This window comes from Sceloporus undulatus, chromosome 2, assembly GCF_019175285.1.
Source record: "Sceloporus undulatus isolate JIND9_A2432 ecotype Alabama chromosome 2, SceUnd_v1.1, whole genome shotgun sequence".
NCBI lineage: Eukaryota > Metazoa > Chordata > Lepidosauria > Squamata > Phrynosomatidae > Sceloporus > Sceloporus undulatus.
Genome location: NC_056523.1, coordinates 188079195 through 188099771, shown reverse-complemented (window position 1 = coordinate 188099771; position 20577 = coordinate 188079195). Strand labels below are relative to the sequence as shown.

The following is a 20577-nucleotide window of genomic DNA, read 5'->3' as shown; positions in this document are numbered from 1 at the left end:
GGTAGAAAGATCTCCAAAAACGGAAACACTAGTACTGTCGAAGACAATCGATTTCACCAAGAATTTGGGCCAACTTGAAAATGTAGGACATGTCCTACAAATTTAGGAATCCCTAGAAGTCCACCACATTTCCCAGTCCACAGGGACCAGGCCAATGACCCAGTTCATCTGTGGGCTGTCTCCACTTGGGAAAGACAGTCCTGCAGCAGATCCAGGCCATCCCTCCTTTAATCCACTGTTTAGATAACTTCCTTTTGCTCCTGATTTCCCCAGAAAATCTGGAGTGCTCTGGAGTGACGCTAGGCAGCCTTTTACACAGTGTCCAACTGTGCTTCTTAGTTCTGCTGCTGTGGCCATGAGTCACTCCTCTGAGGTCACAATGAGGCACAAGCCATATAAATGTTGCTGGGCACCTTTTTTTTTTTTACTTCAGAGGGGGTGACACATGCCAGTGACAGTGGGCAACCCAGCAAGATGCTGTGTAGGCAGCCCCTTAGCATCACCCCAAAATGCTCAGATAATGTGGAAATTAAGGTCAGCCTTGGGGCTGAAACACTCCAGGGAAGCCAGTGTAGATCTCCCCTTATTCCAACACCGAAACCAATACACCACACTGTGTGGCTCACAGTGGTGTGAGCCGCACAGTGGCTCACACCAGATAACACGTACAGTTGCCCTTCCATATCCGTAGATTCTTTATCCATAGATTCAACCATCCAGTTTGAAAATATTCCAAAAAATAAAAATTCCTCAGTGCAAACCTTGATTTTGCCTTTTTATATAAGGGACACTGTTTGACTATGCCACTGTATTTGATGGGGCTTGAGCATGCACAGATGTTGATATCCATAGGTGGGGGAGGTCTTGGAACCAAACCCAGCAGATACCAGGGTCTCACTGTATTGGTTTTAACACTCTGCCTCACTGATTAAAATAGTTCTTCACCAATTAAAATTGGTCTCCAGAGAGTGGTCTCCAGAGATTAATGAACAAATAGATGCCTGTCCTTGGAAACATCCACCAACAATGAAGCACCTTCATTAGATTGTGAAAATGGCAGGCTTGGGTCTTAAGTTATATGTAGATTCCCTGTTAGGTAGGATTTAGGATGTACATGGAACATGATAGCTCAGTGGTTAATACACTGACTTTGATGACTGCAAGGTCAACAGGTTGTCAGTTTGAGATCCAAACGTGTGATGGAGTGAGCTCATATCACTAGTCCCAGCTTCTGCCAAGCTAGCAGTTCAAAAGCATATAAAAGTGCAAGTAGATAAATAAGTACCACTTCAGTGGGAAGATAGTGTTCTGTGCAGTCATGCTAGCCACATGATCATAGAGTTGTCTTTGATAAGTCTGGATCTTCAGCTTAGTAACGGAGATGAACACTGCCTCCCACAGTCAGTCATGACTAGACAATCTTGTCAAGGCAAAACGTTTACCTTTACCTTTACCAGTTGGCTGGTTGGAATGGTTACTCATGAGGAGATCTACCAGCTGGTAGGGGATCCATGGCAAGATTAGTATTTACATACAAATCTGTGTCCCTGTCATAGCCAACTCAACATATTTTGCTGCTTGAGATGGAAGACAAAATGGCACCCTTCCCCTAGTCCATGTAGAGAAACTGACTGGACTGGCAATTGAATCTATCTTCACTACTGACAGTAGAATAATTCTTCCACTACAGCTGGAGGCAGGGAAGTCAAGTCAGATAATATTGGAGACTTCCAGTTGGTTATGGCGTCGGACAGAGTAAACTCTAGCATCTCCGCAAAGAGTTTCTCGTCTAGTGCGGCTTAGAGCTGTAAGGTGGATACTTTGACAGCTCAGGAGGAGACTCAGATGTGCTCTATTTAGGTCCGGAGCCCGCTCCTGAAATAAGTATTCCAGCTGGTCTGGTGGACAAGGAGTGGAATGGACCTAAGAACAATACGCGATCATGCTAGTGCTGCCATTATAGATGGTCCACAGATGCTACCAACTAGACAACAAGGAAACAGAAATCCATGGTAAGCTTGAAAACCTTTAAACCAATACAGTAACTTTCAGCATACAAAGACATTCTATTATACTTCTGGAGAACATTATTATTTTTATTTATTTACTGAGCAGAAAATTAGATATAAAGAGAATTAAGATACCGCAAGGAAAAGACTATTAAAAGATTATTAAAAGACTCCAAAAGGAAGAATCGAACGGAGGAGGAGATATAGCAGGGAAGAGTAGAAGGAGATTTGGATTCAGAATTAAAAATCAGAAGGGAGCCCTGAGAAGAGAGGCAGAGAGAGGAGGTTGAGAAGGTGTGCCGAGAAGGACTAGACGGAGAGCGGATCGTGACCCTGAGAGGAGTTTGGGAAGGTGAGCCGGGAAGGAGTAAACGGAGAACAGATAGGGACCGGGAGAGGAGTCCGAGAGGGTGAGTCGGGAAGGAGCAGACGAAGAGCGGATCGTGACCAGGAGAGGAGTTTGGGAAGGCGAGTCAGAAAGGATTAGGTCAAGGACTGACTGTGACTGAGAAGGGATAAATGACAAAGAAACTGAGCTATTTCTCTTGGAGAAATAAGAACTCAAGCCCCTTAACTTGGCATTTTCAAGGACAGTGTACAACGATAAAGGATTAGAATATGAAGAATATATAGACTGAACTCCCTAAAAGAATAAGCTCATTAACTGGAAAAAAGCGACATCTAGTGGATTTTGAATATATTGGAATAATTGAATCGAGTTGGTGAAATATACCAGTGTAAAACTCAGTATACATTTGTAATAAGGAAATGGGTACTGACTGATTGTAAGAAATTAATATTATGGCATTCTGGGGTTGTAGTTTAGTAATTCCTCAGGGATCTCAGAGATTCAGCCCTGAGAGCCATTAGGGCTGAAGGGCGGGATATAAATACCTAAATAAATAAATAAATAAATAAATATCTGGCTGAGAAGGCTAGTTGCTCACCCACCCCAACTGCCAATCCCAGGATTCCAAAGGATGCAGCTATGACAGTTAAAATTGAATCATAGCGCTATAACATGGTAAAGGTAAAGGTATAGGCAGTCCCTTGACATGACTGTCTAGTCATAACCAACTGTAGGGGACAGTGCTCATCTCCATTTCTAAGCCCAGCATTGTCGGAGGACTACTCTGGTGGTCATGTGGCCAGCATGACTTCACCAAATGCTGTTACCTTCCCAATGAGAAGTGGTACTTATTTATCTACTTGCATTTGCATGCTTTCAAACTGGCAGAAGCTGGGACTAGTGACAGGAGCTCAACCCATCATACAGCACTCGGGCTTCAAACTGCCAACCTTCCGATCATCAGAACTGGCATCTTAAGAACTAAGCACACCGCATACACGGTAGTGTATTACTATCTCAATCCTGCTTTAACCTGGCATTTCTCTTTTCCTCTTCCTGTGAACTCCACATGTTCAGACCTTGTAAGAAATCCCCAGATGGAAATTTTAGCTTTGACAAAGGGGATGTGTCCTGGAAAAGGAGGACATATGGCAACCTGAACTATGATTTCATTTTAGCTGCCATGGCTGCATCCTGTGAAATCTTCGATGTGCAGAATAGGGAGGGATATTTAAAATTCTCTGCCAGAGCTCCTCCAATGCTTCAGAACACTACAAACCTCAGGGTTCTGTTGGATGCAGCCATGGCATTTAAAGTTGAATCATAGGGTCATAACTGCATAGCGTGAAAGGGCTCCAGGTCCAGTGATGAGGGAAAGCAGCAACAGCCCTGTCTCCATTTTCACCATTTGGAGGACAAAACTATGCACCATACAAAAGATCTTGCATTCCCCCACAACCAGCCCCATACCTTCAGGTGACAGATAGACGTCACCTTAGTTGAAACAAAGTGGAAATGCTAGAGTTTGTGCTTCTGTATGTGGAATGGGGGCAGAGAGATTGTCATCCTGGGCCCTGGGCAACAAAACATTTTGGGCGGCTCCAAGTTAGTGTTACAGTTTGTACCATTACTGAATATAGTCATCTCTTCTTCAGTTGGTCCATGTGAATGGGGCTGGGTTATGCATTGTAAGTTTCTTTGATTTCTCTTCAGCCCATCTTATTTTCTCTTGGTTCATTCAAGGTTGATTATATATAAGTTCAGAGATAGATGCTGCTTTCCAAGCTCTCCAGAGGGCTCACACCCTTTGATAATGAATTATACAGGATCTTGAAGGAAGAAGCATAAGCAAACAAAACAACTTCTAAAAAAAATCACAATCTTTTAATGTATAGATATTAAAAGGTTTATTTTTTTTAAAAATAATTTCTTTTGCATAACTGCACTGCCAGGCATGTCTAAAGCATCCTCTCATGCTACTGTTAATTTCAGTCTTCACTTTAAAAGGCTCAAGGTGGCACCTGCAGGTACTCCAAGTACATGAGCAATGTCCTCTGTTGTATCAGGTTAGCTCGTTGCCAGGTCGCTTTTGAAAATGGAACAGCAGAAGAACCAACTTTAATATTTCATTTCTGATAGCGTCTCTGGAGTATCAGACTCTCGTGCATCACTTCGAACTATGGGTATATTAGAGGGCCTCTGAGCATGTGAAGAGTAGTATCTTTCTTTCTTACCTCTGAGACAGCCAATCTCTACAGATGCACCAGAAAATAGGTGGTAGATCATCAGGCAGATTTGCAACCCTGCACCTCTTTGCATATTAAGAGTGGATGGCAGTACTGCAAGAGCTTTGGAGGCTTTGCATGGTATGCTGCAAGCTCGCCTTTAGGTAAATGCCAGGATTTCTGAATGCTACTGAGTTGGGTTTCATAGGTAAGACATGGCCTTTTTGGCATGCTTATCTCTATGGGGTTTTCTTACATGTGCCAATGGATGTGACTCCCAAGCTGTGTAAAGCACAAGCCTTGCTGAAGTGCTTGTTCAAATGCACCCTGTGGACACATGCACATTCCACATCACTTCATGATTGCACACAGCATGCAGTGTGCATGACACCTCCCAGGTCAGAGCATGAGGCACAATTTTTGCCAGTATGCTCCAGGGTTTTGCCACGTCAATACTTAGTCATGAGAATGCTGGAAGTAGCTGCACGAATATATAAAGAACTCAGGGATGTGCAGCAGATAGGATGGGAAGCAACAATTTCTTCTTCAGGAGCAGCAAGCAATTTAATTTGTACCTCTCTCTGTATTTATTGCTGCATGCCATCTGCTCAAGAGAAGCTTGAGGGTGCTATTTCACTCCCTTCTCCTACAATCCTTTGTCGATAGTAATTCCGCATGTGGTGCTTTGTTTCAGTGCAGAAGGAAGCAAGGTAAGCCAAACCATGCTCATTAGTAGGAGCATGCTATGCCTGTGACTGAGTGAGGGAAGCTGAAATTGCCTGCCTGACAAGAATAATATGTTTTCTGTTGCAAATGAACAAAAAATCTGTATATTATAGCCATTTTAATGGCATAGGTTGGCATGTCTGGATGCATGCAACACACAAGAACAAATGGCTCTTCCAATCCACATGTCTCCCACATAGCATGTCACTTCTGTGTTCTTGCACATGACAGCTCTCATGCAGGTTGTGATTGGCACTAGCAGAGTGAAGAATACCACTGCATGATGGACAGCTGGGCAGAAAAAAGGAGCACCAGCTTGGGTAGTCTCACGGTGGCATGAGGCACCAGTGGAGTTGGCCAGGTCCAAAGGGCTATAGGGCCATTACATAGCCCAGGGGAAGCAGCAGAATAACTAGGGCTATTGAGCTGTATAGGCCAGGGAGATACTCAACAGCAGCATGGAACGTACAACTGCATTCTCTTGTAAGGTGAGAAGGGACATTGGTTCAGGTTCCCTCCCCCCAACGTATTCTTCAGAGCAGCTTTCCCCAAATAGGTGCCTTCCAGATACATTGGGTCACATATCACACTGTTCCTATCCAGCATTCCCAGAGACCACTGAACCTGTGGCCCAAGATTATTGGAAGGCACCAGAATTGAGAAGGCTGCTCCAGAGGTGTCCTCAAAAACAAATAAGATATTCTTCCATTGAGAATTTCAGCAATGGTAGACAAGCTTCCCCTCAACTATCAGCCGCTACCATCATCAAACTTCTTATATGGTGCTGTCACAGGGGAGTGTATTTTGTGTGTTATAGGGATCTGCTTTCAGTCTGTAGGGGGCAATGGCAAACCCAGTTTCATATGAACTGAGTGTATTTCTTAAAAACATGGTTGGAGTATGTGTGGCCCTCCAGATTTTGCTGGACTGCAACTATCTTCAGTCCTAATCGGACAGTCAGTGGTTGGGTGTGATGCAATCTGCAGTCCATCTGATGGGGCCCAGGTTCCCCCATCCTGTTGCTAAAGTATGTTCTAGAGTTCTCAGCAGAACTCATGGGCCAAGATCCTACATCAGCTCAAAGTATCATAAATATGTTACACCTGCATTACATAGCCGTCACACTGAATAGCAGCATAGCACAACATATATGGACAAATGATCAATGCACATAGCTGATACCCCTTTGTACTACAGCAATGGGCATTTACATGCTATTCTGTGAACGCATATGTACTACCTCATGTGCAATGGTTTCACAAGCTGGATAAAACCATTGCACATTGCCCATAAAATTCACTTCACTCATGTAGCACAACTTTAGCCTCCATAACAGGATGCTGCTCATAGGGTACCTGAGTAGTTATCGAGGAGTTCCACTCAGGATATGATTCAAAGTGGAAAAAGTTTATTTATTTGTTGCATTTATTCCTCTAAGTCTAGAGCAGTGTTTTCCAAACTTTGGACCTCCAGGTGTTTTGGACTTCCGCTCCCAGAAGCCCTAGCCAGTTTGGCAAACAACCAGGGGTTCTGGGAGCTGAAGTCCAAAACATCTGGAGGAAGGTGTTCAGATTGCATCCACAGTTCCTGTCCCAGCAAAGTTATTTTTGCAACATGTCTGTCAGGTAGGGTTGGTTATGAAAATGTGATCACTGTACTGTCACTCAGTGTGTTTCCTGCCTGAGTAAGGATTCAAACCAATGTTTCCCCCATTCTTAGCTCAACATCTTAATCCACCACACTAGCAATCAGTGGGTGCTTTGAACAGAGGGCCATGGACCACTTGTTTCAACCACGAATGTGAGGGAAACCCTTTTCACATAGATTTGGCAGATCACAAGAATTCCTCGTGTATGCCATGCAATCCTTGCATGTTGCAGAGAATTCTGGGCATGAATTAGGTGCCAAATCCCAAATGCCTGTTTGGTCTTATCTCTACCTTGTGGAAACTGAAAGCTAACCCTAGAACACACTCGTTACTCCTCCACTGCACAACATACACCATGGAGCAGGGGCCGGCAACCTATGGCCCATGGGCTGGATCCGGCCTGGCAAGGCCTCAGGACCGGCCCCAGCCCGGTCCTGCCGCCGATTGCTGCCCCCGCCGCAGCTTGTGTGCTTCTCTGGGCGCCCGCGGGGGCCTCGCTGCCATCCTACTCCTCCACTGCGCATGGCTGCGTGGAGGAGGCGGAGGAAGAGGAGGGCAGCGAGGTCTGGGGCAGAGGAGGTGAAGGTGGAGACGGCGCCTCCTGCATGCGGCTGTGCCACCTTCCCCGCCTCCCCGCGGCCTCCAGCTTTCCTCTCGGCCTCTGTGGAAGGCAGCCTCCGCGGAGGCCGAGAAGGAGCGCGCGGGGCCAGGAAAGAGGGGAGGCCTCCAGTGCTGGCGCCCCCTCGCCGGCTCTTTCCCGGCCTCTGACAGGGCCTGGGCCCCTCAGGGGCTGGAAAAGAGGGGGAGGCCTCCAGCGTAGCGCCCCCCGCTGGCTCTTTCCCGGCCTCTGACGGGACCTGGGGCCCCATAAGGGGCCGGGAAAGAGGGGGAGGGCTCCAGCGCTGGCGGCCCCTACCGGCTTTTTTGCCGGCCTCTGACGGGGCCTGGGGCCCCGTCAGGGGCCGGCAAAGAGGGGGAGGCCTCCAGAGGGTGGAAGCTCCGCCCCTGACGTGTGGCACCACCCCCGGAGGGTGGAAGCTCCACCCCTGGCTTTGGCCCCCCAGTTATCTGAGGGACAGCAACCCGGCCCCCGGCTCAAGAAGGTTGCCTACCCCTGCCATGGAGTAACAGCAAACAAGCCACTTTTCAGGCAACTGATCTGCCATTGCTGTAGTTCTCATTGGTGGGATATCTAACCCCCCAAATTATTCCTAAATGCCAGGTTTCTTAGGAAAACATTTGTAAAATTATTGTGCCAGAAGTTCTGTAATTCAGGAAAGGTAGGAGAGCACAGAAAGAGTGTCCACCACCACTGCAGTTTTGTGAGGCAGCTGTGGCTAGCAGCAACAGAATGGAAGATTCTGTTGCACGAGACCACGGAGAGTGGCACTGAGTAGTGGGAATAAGGAGAGAGAAAGAAGAGACTGTGAAAGATACTATTGCATAGTGTGGATGTGAGGCGTTGGGTGGGTAGAGCAAAATGGAAGCTACCATTGCATAGTGTGAATGGGAGTGGGGCTGAAAGTCATACTGCATAGGTCCAGATGGGGGTGGACAGTGCCATTGCCCCAGGCACTGAGTAGTTCCCAATTGTGGCTGCTGAGAGTCTAGCTCCGTCTTTTCACCTCCATGCTCTTCCGTCTCCCTGGGTCACCCTTTTGCTCTTCCTCCTCCCCTTGACCCATGCAGACGCCCCACAGAGCGCGAGACAGGCGCTCCTTACTGGGTACAAGCCAGGGACCAGGGACCAGGTCTGACCGTAGTTTCCGGCTTGGCCTGGGAGAGAGAAGCTTGCTGCTCTCATCCCCGCCCTCTGAGTTCTTCCCTGGCTCCCGCTGCCTGCAGCCCCTTTCCCTGTCTTCTTCTTCCTCACCCTGAACCTTGGTGGATCCATGGTGTGGCCGGCTAAACGGGCGTGCTTTGGGAAGCTGCTGCCTGCTGCTGGGTGATGCCTCCCGGCCACCTCCATCACAGGGGTTCTGCCCCTGGTTTTGGGGTCCCCCGGTTGGATTTGATCTCCGGTGCCGTTGTCTGACTTTGTCCTCAGCCTCTGGCACCTGCAGTAACCTGGCAGGGCTCTGGTTGTACTCGCGATCTAGGAAAAAGGTGGGGCAGGAGGGTGGTAGAAGAAGAGAGATCAGGTTCAGGAGGAGAGGGCAGGAAGTTACTGGTTTGAGAACAGAAAACACTCTCAGTCCTAAACTACATCTTGACTCTAGGCAGAGTTGCCAAATTAAGATTTCCAAAATGCTGGCACTGTGGGCAAGGCCAGGTAGATGGAACCAGAGCAAGGTGGAGCCAGAATTCACTCTGGAGGTCACTGGCTTCTCAGTTACACAGTTACTTTGAGGAGCACAGCTTTATTGGTCAAACAGGCAAGATTAGGCACCCTACCTGTCTCCAGGGCCTATTCCTTCCTGGAAATCCACATCCCACAGGACATGGCTATATGATCCCTTGTCCCTGAATCCTGAGGGAATTATATATCCCTCCAAAAACTGTTGGGACCCAGCAACTTTAGCCAGCCAATAAGGAATGCTGGAACTTGCAGAAGGACTGCATGACTCCCCACCTTGTCTTAAGGAGATCTTCTGTTTCTTGGGACACCCCCAGGTGCCTAGGGATGGACAAAGAATGACCCTCCACATGTTGTGGGACCACATCTCCAATGAGCCATGCCAGTATAGGGAGATGCAAAATGTGGAAAACCAACACTTTGCTCTAGGAAGCACTGCCACCTAATTCTCTTATGATACCAGCTCTAGATTCTGGAATGTTTCCCACTAAAAAGGCAGCACTAAACTTAAAGATCTTCAACTGCCATGGCATCCCTCCCAAGAATACTAAACTCTATTGGGGGTGGAGGAAAACATTGTTCCCAAGCTTTCTTTCTGCCCTTGAATTTTCCAAAGGGCTTTGAAACAAGGGCCTTTCCAAACTTTCCTTCTGCCTTGATAAGCTAATATAAGGCAGCTTCCAAACAAGCAACCTGTTTGGATTATGTTTGTCCTAGCTGGTTTTTGGGGGAGACAGTTGTGGTGCAGGATAGGTTTCTAGAGGTTGGAGATGCTAGATGGGAAAGTTTTAGTGGATATAGGGAGAGGAAGGGTATTGGGAAAAATCCGGTGCTACAAGACATGGGTCCATAATGTTTCACAATGTGCTAACAGGTGGAAGAAGGAATCCAAATATACCAGTGAGAAATGGAGAACAAGGAGGATAATTGGAGGTGATGATAGCTATGGGAAGGGCACAAAAACATCACAGTTCTGCACCATGAAAATCAAATTCTGAATTATGCAAAGTTGTATATTTAAACTGCATAATTCATTCTGTTTCTCCTAGTCAATGACTCAAGCAGGACAATGAAATATCACCCTCTTTCCTCAGGACATTCTGTCCTCTGCCTTGTAAGATTTTATCAGGCATTGCTAAATCCTATTTACAAAACCCCAAAGGCTAGAAACTTTAAAAAAGAAAGAAAAAGAGAAAGAGAAAAGGCTTGTTTTAAAGACTATACAAAGAGGACCAAGAATAGGTCCTTCAGCTATTTGAAATGATGATGGGAAGCCACCCAGCATTGTGGCTTTTGCTACAAATATGTAAAACTGGACATTTCAGAGCTTGGGCCTGGAAAAATAAAGTCTGTTTGGAATAAGCACAATGAGGAAGGGCTACAGGGTAGATCCCATAGATATACAGGCAGCCCTCCACATTTGTGGTTTTGACTTTTGAGGATCTGAATATTTGCAGATTTGATTACTAGGTTTTCTCTAGGAATCTTTAGGTTCTCCAGTACAACTCTGCTGGAAATTGGCAATAGAGAGGACCTAGAGAAAACTAGAGAAAATACTTCTCTAGCCATCTATAGGTTCTCCAGTGTGGTTCTATGGTCAACTTCTGGCAGATGTTGATCACAGTTGTACTGGAGGACCTAGAGATTCCTAGAGAGGTGTTCTCCCAGGTTAAAAAAATAGTGTTTCTTTTATTTGCGGTTTTTCCACATTCATGGGGATCTTGTGTCCCTAACCTCAGCAAACGTGGAGGGCCCATAGTATATATTTTTAATCGTCTTTCTCCAGACTGAGATTCTGATGGGGCTGAATTAGGCAGCTAATTCCAAACCCTGGCCTTTTTCCTGTGCACATGCAAAACTGCAGACTACACACAGCCTTGGCTATGGGGAGAAGGTTCGTTGGGATGGTGGTGGGGAAAGAGAGCAGGGTGGGAGACTATGGAAAGGTATTCAGTGTTTGGAAGGGGTGATCAAGGAAGAGAGTGGTGGCTCCAGCAGGATCATCTCCCCCTAGAGAATAAGGCGGGAGGTCTCCCCTACCACCTGTGACAGATTTTGGACAATGTTATCCTGGGACAATAAGGGAGGGAGGTGGATTGGATAGCATGGTTTTGTTGGTTTCCAGGGGGTCTGGGCACCCACCATTTATGTTCGACCCGTCCCACGAGGCAGAAGCAGGGCTCCCCCCCGGGGGGAGTTGGTCACGCAGAGAGCCAGACTGGCCAGCGGCTGCCCTGTGGGGCGGAGACAGATGGAGACTTGGGGGATAGGAAGTGAGAGGGGAGTTACAAAGCCGGCACAGACCAGGAGGGGTAGAGGATGAAGCCATCACAGATCAGAAAGGGAAAGCAGACCAGAAAGGTTAAGACAAAGTTGGCACAGATTGGGGGTAGGGGTGGATCAGACAGCACCACAGATGGTTTGGAGTGGTGTATGCAGGATCAGACAGATGAAAGACAACAGGGAAGGAAAGAAAAGAAAAGAGGAGAGAGGGATGAATATTGAAGACTGAGAAGCTGCCTCTCTGCAGGGACTCTCCAAGATGAAGTGGCAATAGAGTAAACATTCTCCCACCATGGATTATCTCACCCCTTTTGCAACAATGAGAGACTCATGAGGGATTGCCTCCTGTCCCTGTGCGGAAACCGTTCCTTCGAGAAAAACAGTTGCTTAAATGCAACTCTGAAGTAAAAAAAATGTCTGCAAGGATCTCCAGAGATCTCACTGTGGGCCATCCCATCCAAACCAGGATGCCTTTTATATGACTTGGATAAACAGCAGGGTGAGCTTGAGTCTTTCTTTTACTTCTACTGTGGAGAATGAGAGGAAAGGGCCAGGAGAGAAGAAGAGACACAAACCTACCATAGTCAGGAACAAATCCGTTGCCCCTCTTCAGCACCAGGCGTATCCGGCTGCCCCCATTGCGGATGTGCTCCACAGCTTGCGCGTGTGTCATTCCTGCTGTAGGCTCCCCATTGATCTCTACCAGCTGGTCACTCACCTGCCATGCAGTAAGTATAAAGCCATTGTGAACATAAATTTTGTGTATTGGGGGTGAGGGGGCTTTCTCAAGCTCACTCCACGCCCTTTCAAGTTAATATCTAGGGACAAAAAGCTTTGCATTTATACTTAGGAGATTATCGCATTGACAAATAACCTGACTGCTCCCTAATGGGATGCAATCAAGTTATGGGATGCAGGCGGATATTATCACATGTAATTCGCCGCCACTGCTGCCGGGTAGCTACATATTGGCTGCATCCTGGGTCCCAGCCGTGCTTTGGAGGCCAGTTTTCAAAGTCAGAAAGCTCCTGGCTTTGAAAAGCAGCCTCCAAAAGCGGCGGCGGTGGCAAATTATATGCAATAGCACCCACCTGCATCCCGCAACACGGCTGCATCCCATTAGGGAGTAGTCGGGCTATCTGTCAATGCGATAATCTCCATACAGTCAGCTCTCCATATCCATGGATTTTTTAATCCATGGATTCAACCATCCACGGCTTGAAAATATTTAAAAAATATATAAATTCCAATAAGCAAATCTTGATTTTGCCACTTGATATAAGGGACACCATTTTACTATGTCACTGTATATCAGGGAACACAGTCACAGATTTGGTATCTATAGGGGGTCCATAGAACCAAACTCCAGCAGATAACAAGGATCCACTGTATATAGAAGCAAAATTCTTAGGATTTTAGTTTTTATACTGGGAACAAGACTGTGTGAAACCTTTGTCCCTCCAGATGTTTTGGATACAATTTGGATATAATTCCCATAATTCAGCAGTACTCAATCTTTTTAACTTTATGACGGCACAAAAAAGGAGTCAGCTAGAGTGGCTCCTTTTTGAGTGCACATCTGTGCCGCCAAATGTGGATGCTGCAGCACAGTTGTGCAGCAAAGAGGGATGGTGTTTTGCTGCCCATGTGTACTGGGCCTAACTCAACAAATATATAAATCTTACATGAAAATCTTAGGAAACAGGAAGAAGAGGGATCAGAGCCTTCGAGTCTTACACCCCCCCTTGAGCAACTTTTGTCTTCCCTTCTTGGGGTCCCACACACCATTTGAGAACCACCGCCATAATCTCTTCACATTGGCCATACTGGTTGGGTTTTCTGGGAGCTGAAGTCCAAAACAAGGATTCGTTACCCCCTGTGTATGGCCTGGTGTCTATTCAAGGGCACACGAAATAAAGTATTTAGCATTCCTGTAGCACTTTCAGTGTTCAAAATGCTTCATGTCATCTAGGCTCAATATGGCATACCAACCCTACCTGACATGAAGCATTTGGAACATATGGGTTGAAAAATATTGGCTTGCTTGAAAGTACTTAAAAAGTTCCCAAATGAGGCAACATTTGAGATGGATACTTCCTGGAGATCATATTCTTTAGGTCACATTCTCTCACATTCACCTGCTCAGGTTTTAAGAGCTTCAGGGGAGGCCCTTCTTTTGATCTTGATACTGTTTGAAAAAGGATGGGTAGTACTTTCTAAATTAAAAAAAATTACTAGATATTTAAAGGTATTTGAAAAAGTTGAAAGAAAAATGTATGTATTTTTAATGTACTGTAATTTTATTTTTATGTATTATTATTGTTGTTGTTGTTGTTGTTGTTGTTGTAACACAGTTTAATCTCCAGCTTTGCTTATGCAAAGATTGTATTGTTTATCTGATCTTCTGCTCTGTGTCATTTCAGGAGCCTAAGTGTTTTGCCCCAGACCACAGACAGATCTCTAAACTGCCGCCAGCCTTGTGTTTTCCGAAACGAAGGCCCACCGTTTCTTCTGTTTCCCAGTATTCATGGCTAGCTGTTGATAGCTGCATCCCTACCAATAACTGATTCAGTATGCAATCTCAGTTTTGGGAGATTTGGGGATCATAGCCATATTTTTTGACTTCCTTGCTTCTCCCCATCACTCAAACCCCCCCTTTTAATATCAGTCCTAGCCTGATGAAGAGTTCTGAGTAACTTGAAAGCTTGCACACTTTCCCAGAATTTTAGATGGCTCTAATAAAGCTACTGCATGTCTGTCGGTTTCGTTTTTGTTTTATTTTCATGGCTGAACAAAGCTATCTTTGTTTTAGATCAAAAACAACCCTGTCTGCTTCAAGAACCTGTGACCTTCCAGAAAGCTGAGGGGAAAGATACAACTTTTTTTTTTGGTTAAGAACAACTTCTCTCTTTGGTCTAATCCGCACAGTAGAAATAATGTTGTTGGACGCTACTTTAACTGCCATGTCTCCATCCTATCATATTCTAGGATTTGTAGTTTGTTGTGGCATTAGAACACTCTGACTTGTTATTGTTGTTGCTGTGTGCCTTTAAGTCATTTCCAATCTATGGCGGCCCTAAGGCGAACCTATCATGGGGCTTTCTTGTAAGTTTCTTCAGAGGGGCTTTGCAATTGTCATTCTCTGAGGCTGAGGGTTTGTGACTTGCCCATGGTCACCCAGTGGGTTTCACGGCTGAGCCAGTATTCAAATCCTGGCTTCCAGTCATAGTTCAACACTCAAACCATCATGCCACACTGGCACTCAGTTATCTGACAGAGAAGGCTAAATATCCCACAAAACTACCAATCCCAGGATTCCATAGCATTATCCATGGCAGTTAAAGTAATGTCAAACTGCATTATTTTTTCAGTGCAGATTAGACCACCGCCTGGAAAGAAAACTCTGGGTTTACAGCTGCTAACAAGAGTTCCCATCTTTGCTGCTATCTTTTGTTTTGGGAGAACTAGGGAACGTGGTGCTGTGTGGTCACAACTATACTATAGACTTAGTTTTCTCCATTGTTTTCTCATTACTACTTTGAGAAAGAAAATGGGGTGGGGAATATAACAAAACTGGATGTTAGGCACCTGAGAATTATGTCTATGGTAGCAGGCAATGCTGGGGGGAAAGGAACAAAGCTTGAATGGAAAAATTTAACTGCTTAAGCCCTATCAATATATGTCCAAACTGAAGAGGGAGGAATTACCAACAGGCTAAAATTACCCAATATACTCTCCCATCAAATGCCAGCTATATGACAATAACATGTTCAGGTTTGGAGTAGATAGCCAGACATGAACCTGAGTCTTCTAGCACAGGGGTAGAGGGAGTGTGTGGTTTTCCAGAGGCTGTTGGACTGAAGCTCTCATACTCTCTTACCTCCTGGTCAAAGCTGATAGAAGCTTCAATCCAATACTATTTGGAGGACCACATATTCTCCACTCCTACAGCATAGCAGAGGAAGTTTTCATTCAATGATAGGCAGGCTCACCTGCAAATAATCTCAGCAACACAGCACCAATACCAATGGAGCTCTCAGGCTCTTCCCTGGGAGTACCACATACCTGGATCTTGCCACACTGCTGGGCTGGTCCACCCTCCATGAGAGCCAAGACATAGATGTCCATGTTATATTCACTTCCACCTCTAAGACTGAAGCCAAAGCCATTGGGTCCTCGGAGCAGCTCCACTGAATATTGGCCAGTCTCCTGTGAAGCATAGAAAGACCACAAACCAAGGAATAAAGCTGGTCCAAAATGGAAAAAAAACAACCTAAAACCATAGCAATTACTTTTCTGGATCAAACTGTTTAGTATAGCAGTTTGTCTCCAAGTGTAGCAGCTGCTGGTGCTTCTAGCAGATCACATGCTGAGCTTGACGTGGTACCCTCCTGTATCTTCATTGCTCTCAGAAATACACTGCCTTGGATCATGGAGCATCTATTATCGTAGGTGATCGCTATCAACAGATAAATACTCTGTGACAGAGTCCCTTCCTAATCCATCTAAGAGGCTAGCTCACATCTTCATATGCCTTGCTTGATCATTCTTAGCTTAATGTGTGGAGTGACTCTGCTGAAAAGCGTTGGGCCTGAAATGATGTAAGATGACAAGAGGATTCTGTTTGAGGCAAGAGATCTGTGATGGTGCATTCATACATCAAAGTCCTCACTAGACGTTGCAGTCATGTGTAAACCAACCCTAAGGCATCAGCACCATATCCTGTTGGTCTGAAACTGAACCTGAATTACAGTGAGATCACTGTGAACCAAACCTTGTCTAAACCGGAATTTAACATCTCTGACTCCATATTTCAAAACCGAACCAGTTTACTGCTTTGCCACAAACTGAGATGCACAAAACTCTCTTCAATCACAAAGGAGAAGTGGTTCTCAGCAGAAGCAGAACTTGAAAAATTACTTTAAAAAAGGCATTATTACTGTTACCTGTTATTGAAGGCTAACTCAATCTGCCCCTCCAATGCTCATTATGTTGCTCCTTATTTTTCCCTTAGTACTTTTCAGTTACTTGGCGGCGGGGGAGGGGGGGGCAGGGATAATAATAAGAAAGTAAGAAAATGGCCTACAAGTTTTTAGGAGAAGGAATCCCCTTAAAATGCCCTCCCAACGCATATGAGAAAAATAACAATTAAAAAATAGAGGGAAGTGATTCTATACTGATTTTAGCCGTTGTAACCTCTCTTTTCTTTTCCTTTCTTTTTTACCAAAAGGAGCACCATTATTCCCTCATACCCCTCCGCCCAAAATAACTGTTACAGGTAGCATTGTTCCTTGTGAAATGCTACTTCACAGGAAGCTGCTGACACCAAGAGACAGATTCTGGGCTATGATCCCAAATCAGGGGGCAGGCATTTCTTGCAATTTTTATGAAAATCAGAAATAGACTCCAGGGCAAGAGCTGTGAAAGAGGTTTTAGAGCTGACCACAGTTTATACCTGACCAGAAGCACTTTATTTTTCTATGTATACATATTTGAATTCCTAGTCCACTTTGTCACTAGGATTAAATTACAGTTTTTAAATCCTGTGTATACAATATACTGTAAGATTAGGTGAAATTGAAATGGGTGCTCAGACTAGTTTGAAGTATAATTCTAGCCATTAAAAAGCAGTTTAATAACAGTGCAAATGAATCAGAGTGTATGGTTTAGAGGAAGGAAGAGAGCTCTGCAGGGATGAGTCAGCCACTAAATTATCCAAACTTATTCTCATTACTACTGCCATATCATCTTTGTCATTGTCATCATCTCTTTTTCTTCTATTACCATCATAACCACAGTGCTACCTTATGGTCCCATCCTCCCCTTTTGGAAGCATAGGTAGACACTGGCTTGCCCACAATTCATCTCCAAATTGACGTCTCTCCCCTGGTCTACTAAACTTGAAACTTATTGAGCTCTCTGAGCAGATAGGATGTTTGCTTTAAACATTTGTCCTTTGTTGGTGCAAGCCAACAACAGAAGAGCAGATAACAAGATGGTGAATGTGGTACTTTTAGAGGAGAGAGAGAGAGACGGGGTAAGAAAAAGAGAAAGTGAATAGAACAATTGGGTGTCTAGCAGGTCTTGGGCTCAAAGAGGAAAGAGCAACTCCTCAGGGACATGGTAGAAAGCAAGTACAGATTGGAGTCTCCTTTATCTGCAATTCCGCAAATCAAAATATTCCAAAATCCAAAACTGTCCATGTGGGTGGCTGAGATAATGACACCTTTACTTTCTGGTGGTTCAATGTACACAAATTTTGTATCATGCACAAACTTATTTTAAAAATTGTGTTTAAAATTACCCTCAGGCTATGTGTATATTATTGTCGTGGTGTGCCTTCAAGTCATTATGCCAACCCTGAGGCAACCCTATCATGGGGTTTTCTTGGTAAGATACAAAACATATATGTATACAAAATATGTATATGTGTGTGTGTGTGTGTGTGTGTGTGTGTATACAAAGCATAAATGATTTTCATATATAGATTTGGATCACAGCTCCAAGGTCTCTCATTATTCATACGAAAATATTCCAAAATCTTAAAAACATCAAAATCCGAAACACTTCTGGTGCCAAACGTTTCAGATATGGGAGACTTGACTTGTAAATTGCTGGCCTTTTCCTAGCTCAACCTATTCTCCTTCTCCCCCATCTCTTAACATCATCTTGGGCCTCTCTTCCTCCTTCCTAACTAGACCTGGCACCCAATGTGTCTCTTCCCCATCCAGAGTCCCCACAACTGTCCAGTCCTGGACCTCCAATACCTGGGGCTGAGGGAGGCGGTAGGTGGGGCTCCGGGGACATTCACCCACATCAATATCAGCGGTGTTCAAATCGCTGGAAATTCCTGGAAGCAAATGGGGAGAGTCAGCCTGAGGAAGAGATCCTCTCCGCTGCCCCACCTTTTCTTTCTTTCTTTCTTTCTTTCTTTCTTTCTTTCTTTGACTCCAATCCCCAATGCCTCCCCTTCCTCCTCCCTCAGGCCTCTGGCTTCAAACTTTCCTGCCCAGTTCCCTATGATCCCACCTCCCCCAGGCTCCTTTGCACTCACAAAACTGTTTTTTTAGGGATAATTTATTGATGGGTTGATATTTAACAATCTAAAATATTGCGCAATCAAAATCAAAATGATATACATTCAGAAAATATATCCAGAAAAGAAACAGAAAAATATATACTGTATAACTAAAACACAGTAGGGTCCTGACTCTCCCCCCGCCCAATCTTAACTGTAATGAAAAGGGGAAAAAAGATAGAAAGAAAATATGATATTCCATCATTACAGAGCCAACTAAACAATCCTACTAGAATTACTGATAACCATAACCACAGATTATTACATTGTCAGATTTCTTATTGCTCAAAAGGTCCATAAATGGTTTCGAATGCACCCACAACTCTTATGCCACTGCCTTTCCCTTTCACCAAAGCCCCCCTTCCCCACAATCACTCACCTCCATCCTTGCGATTCCGGATTCTCATTCGCACTCGGCTCCCTGCCTGACGAAAGACGCCTCCAACATCGCTATGGGACAGCCGTGCCAAAAGCCCACTGTCTTCCTGATGAGAGGGGCCTTCCTCCTGATGGGGCAACAGGGAGCTGGCTGGGAGGAGAGTGCAGATGGGTCAACAGGAATGCCCCACTCTCTTCAGATTCCAACATTTAGAACAGCTGTCAACCATAAGGACTCATCCATCTGCCTAGTGGCAGAGGCCCAACTGTCTATAACTTCTTTGCCCAAACATACATCTGGGGACACATTTCTTAATATTTTTTACCATGTATCTTCATGACAGTAGTGTTGTTGGTGTGATTCTCTGTGTTCCAGGTTACAATGAAGCACAGGGTTTTGATACACCAGTTGAGAATCAGTGGCTTTTAGAAAAAGGGCAGCTTCTTTCACCCAGTAACAAGAAGTAACAGGAACACCCAGTAACCCAGTGGTCCCCAAACCCGTAATATCACATCATTCAAGATGGCTGGACTGGCAGGCTGTGTGTAGATGGTATATATGAAACATAAACAAATTTCATATTTGGACTGGGGTTCCATCTTCAAAATATATATTTGCAAACGTTCCAAAATCCAACAAATAAATAAATAAATAAAATCTGAAATCCTAAACACTTCTGGTCCCAAGCATTTTGGATAAAGGGAGATTCAATCCATATCCAAATCATTCTTCATTTATCTCATGTTCACCTTTGCTGGAAGAAAACTATGGATGAAAACTTGCTCATGGACACAGGAGATGAGCTGAATTTGGACTTGTCAGGTCAGGTCCTTGTCTACTTTTCCTTGGAGCTCTCCTCAGCAAGGTCCACACTACCATTAAGCAGAACCAGGCAATTGTCTTAGGTGCAGAAGGAAACACGGCCAACCCTTCAACTATTCCTCTCGACCGCCCCCCACTATCCATCTCCACCTCTAAACAAAGCTGCTACTCTCTGGTGTGGTGGAAGACCCTACCAATCCTCATGTTATGTCACTGTTGATCTAAGATACAGTTAACTGCCAGTTCTGTTGGGTTCTCTACATGAACTGGGAAGGGAGCAATGTTTTGTCTCTTGCCTCAGCAATAAAAATGTCTTAGGCTGACTCTGCTTCATGCAGCCCAAGACTAACTCCATAACTTGTTTCCAGCCTTGCTAGGGCTGCTTCCTCTATGTTGCCAATATGCTCCTGGTCAGAACAGGGTTCAATATTTCTCCTCACTGAAGGTTGCTGAGCCCAAGGCATTTTGGTGGAAGAAGTAGAAAATGCAAATATGCAGTCCTCCCCACATGGTAACACTAGTCACAGAAAGAAATAAGGCCAAAATTACGCTGGCATTTTCAAGTGCTTTAACCATCACTCCCCCACATCCGTTAATGTGCATTACCAAAGTTCACAGATTCTGCTTTCCTTGCATTAAATATCACCACAACTAGGGTTGCCATTCCTGGGGACCTCCAAAACGGGGAAAATGTAGGACAAGGTTTTAAAATGTAGGACTTTTGTTTTGTTTTGTTTCCTGGCCAGGAAATTAAAAAAAAAA

General features: G+C 45.0%; 1 protein-coding gene across 3 annotated transcripts; it reads right to left on the bottom strand.

Annotated features, from left to right (window-relative positions):
* Nucleotides 1–4188: 4188 nt before the first annotated feature.
* Nucleotides 4189–20519, bottom strand: LOC121923133 (membrane-associated guanylate kinase, WW and PDZ domain-containing protein 1-like). 3 transcript variants are annotated; one of them, XM_042453273.1, is made up of 7 exons: nucleotides 19743–20519; nucleotides 18994–19143; nucleotides 18304–18386; nucleotides 15602–15745; nucleotides 12116–12254; nucleotides 8831–9052; nucleotides 4189–4444 (listed from the first exon to the last, which is right to left on the bottom strand). In XM_042453273.1, exons 2-7 carry the CDS (start codon nucleotides 19019–19021, stop codon nucleotides 4368–4370), a joined length of 693 nt encoding a protein of 230 aa, XP_042309207.1. In that variant the 5' UTR covers nucleotides 19022–19143; nucleotides 19743–20519; the 3' UTR covers nucleotides 4189–4367. The 3 variants fall into 3 exon arrangements, with proteins under 3 accessions (XP_042309207.1, XP_042309204.1, XP_042309206.1); XM_042453270.1 differs by having other exon boundaries at nucleotides 4278–9052; nucleotides 19743–20518; XM_042453272.1 differs by lacking the exon at nucleotides 18304–18386 and having other exon boundaries at nucleotides 4278–9052.
* Nucleotides 20520–20577: the final 58 nt, after the last annotated feature.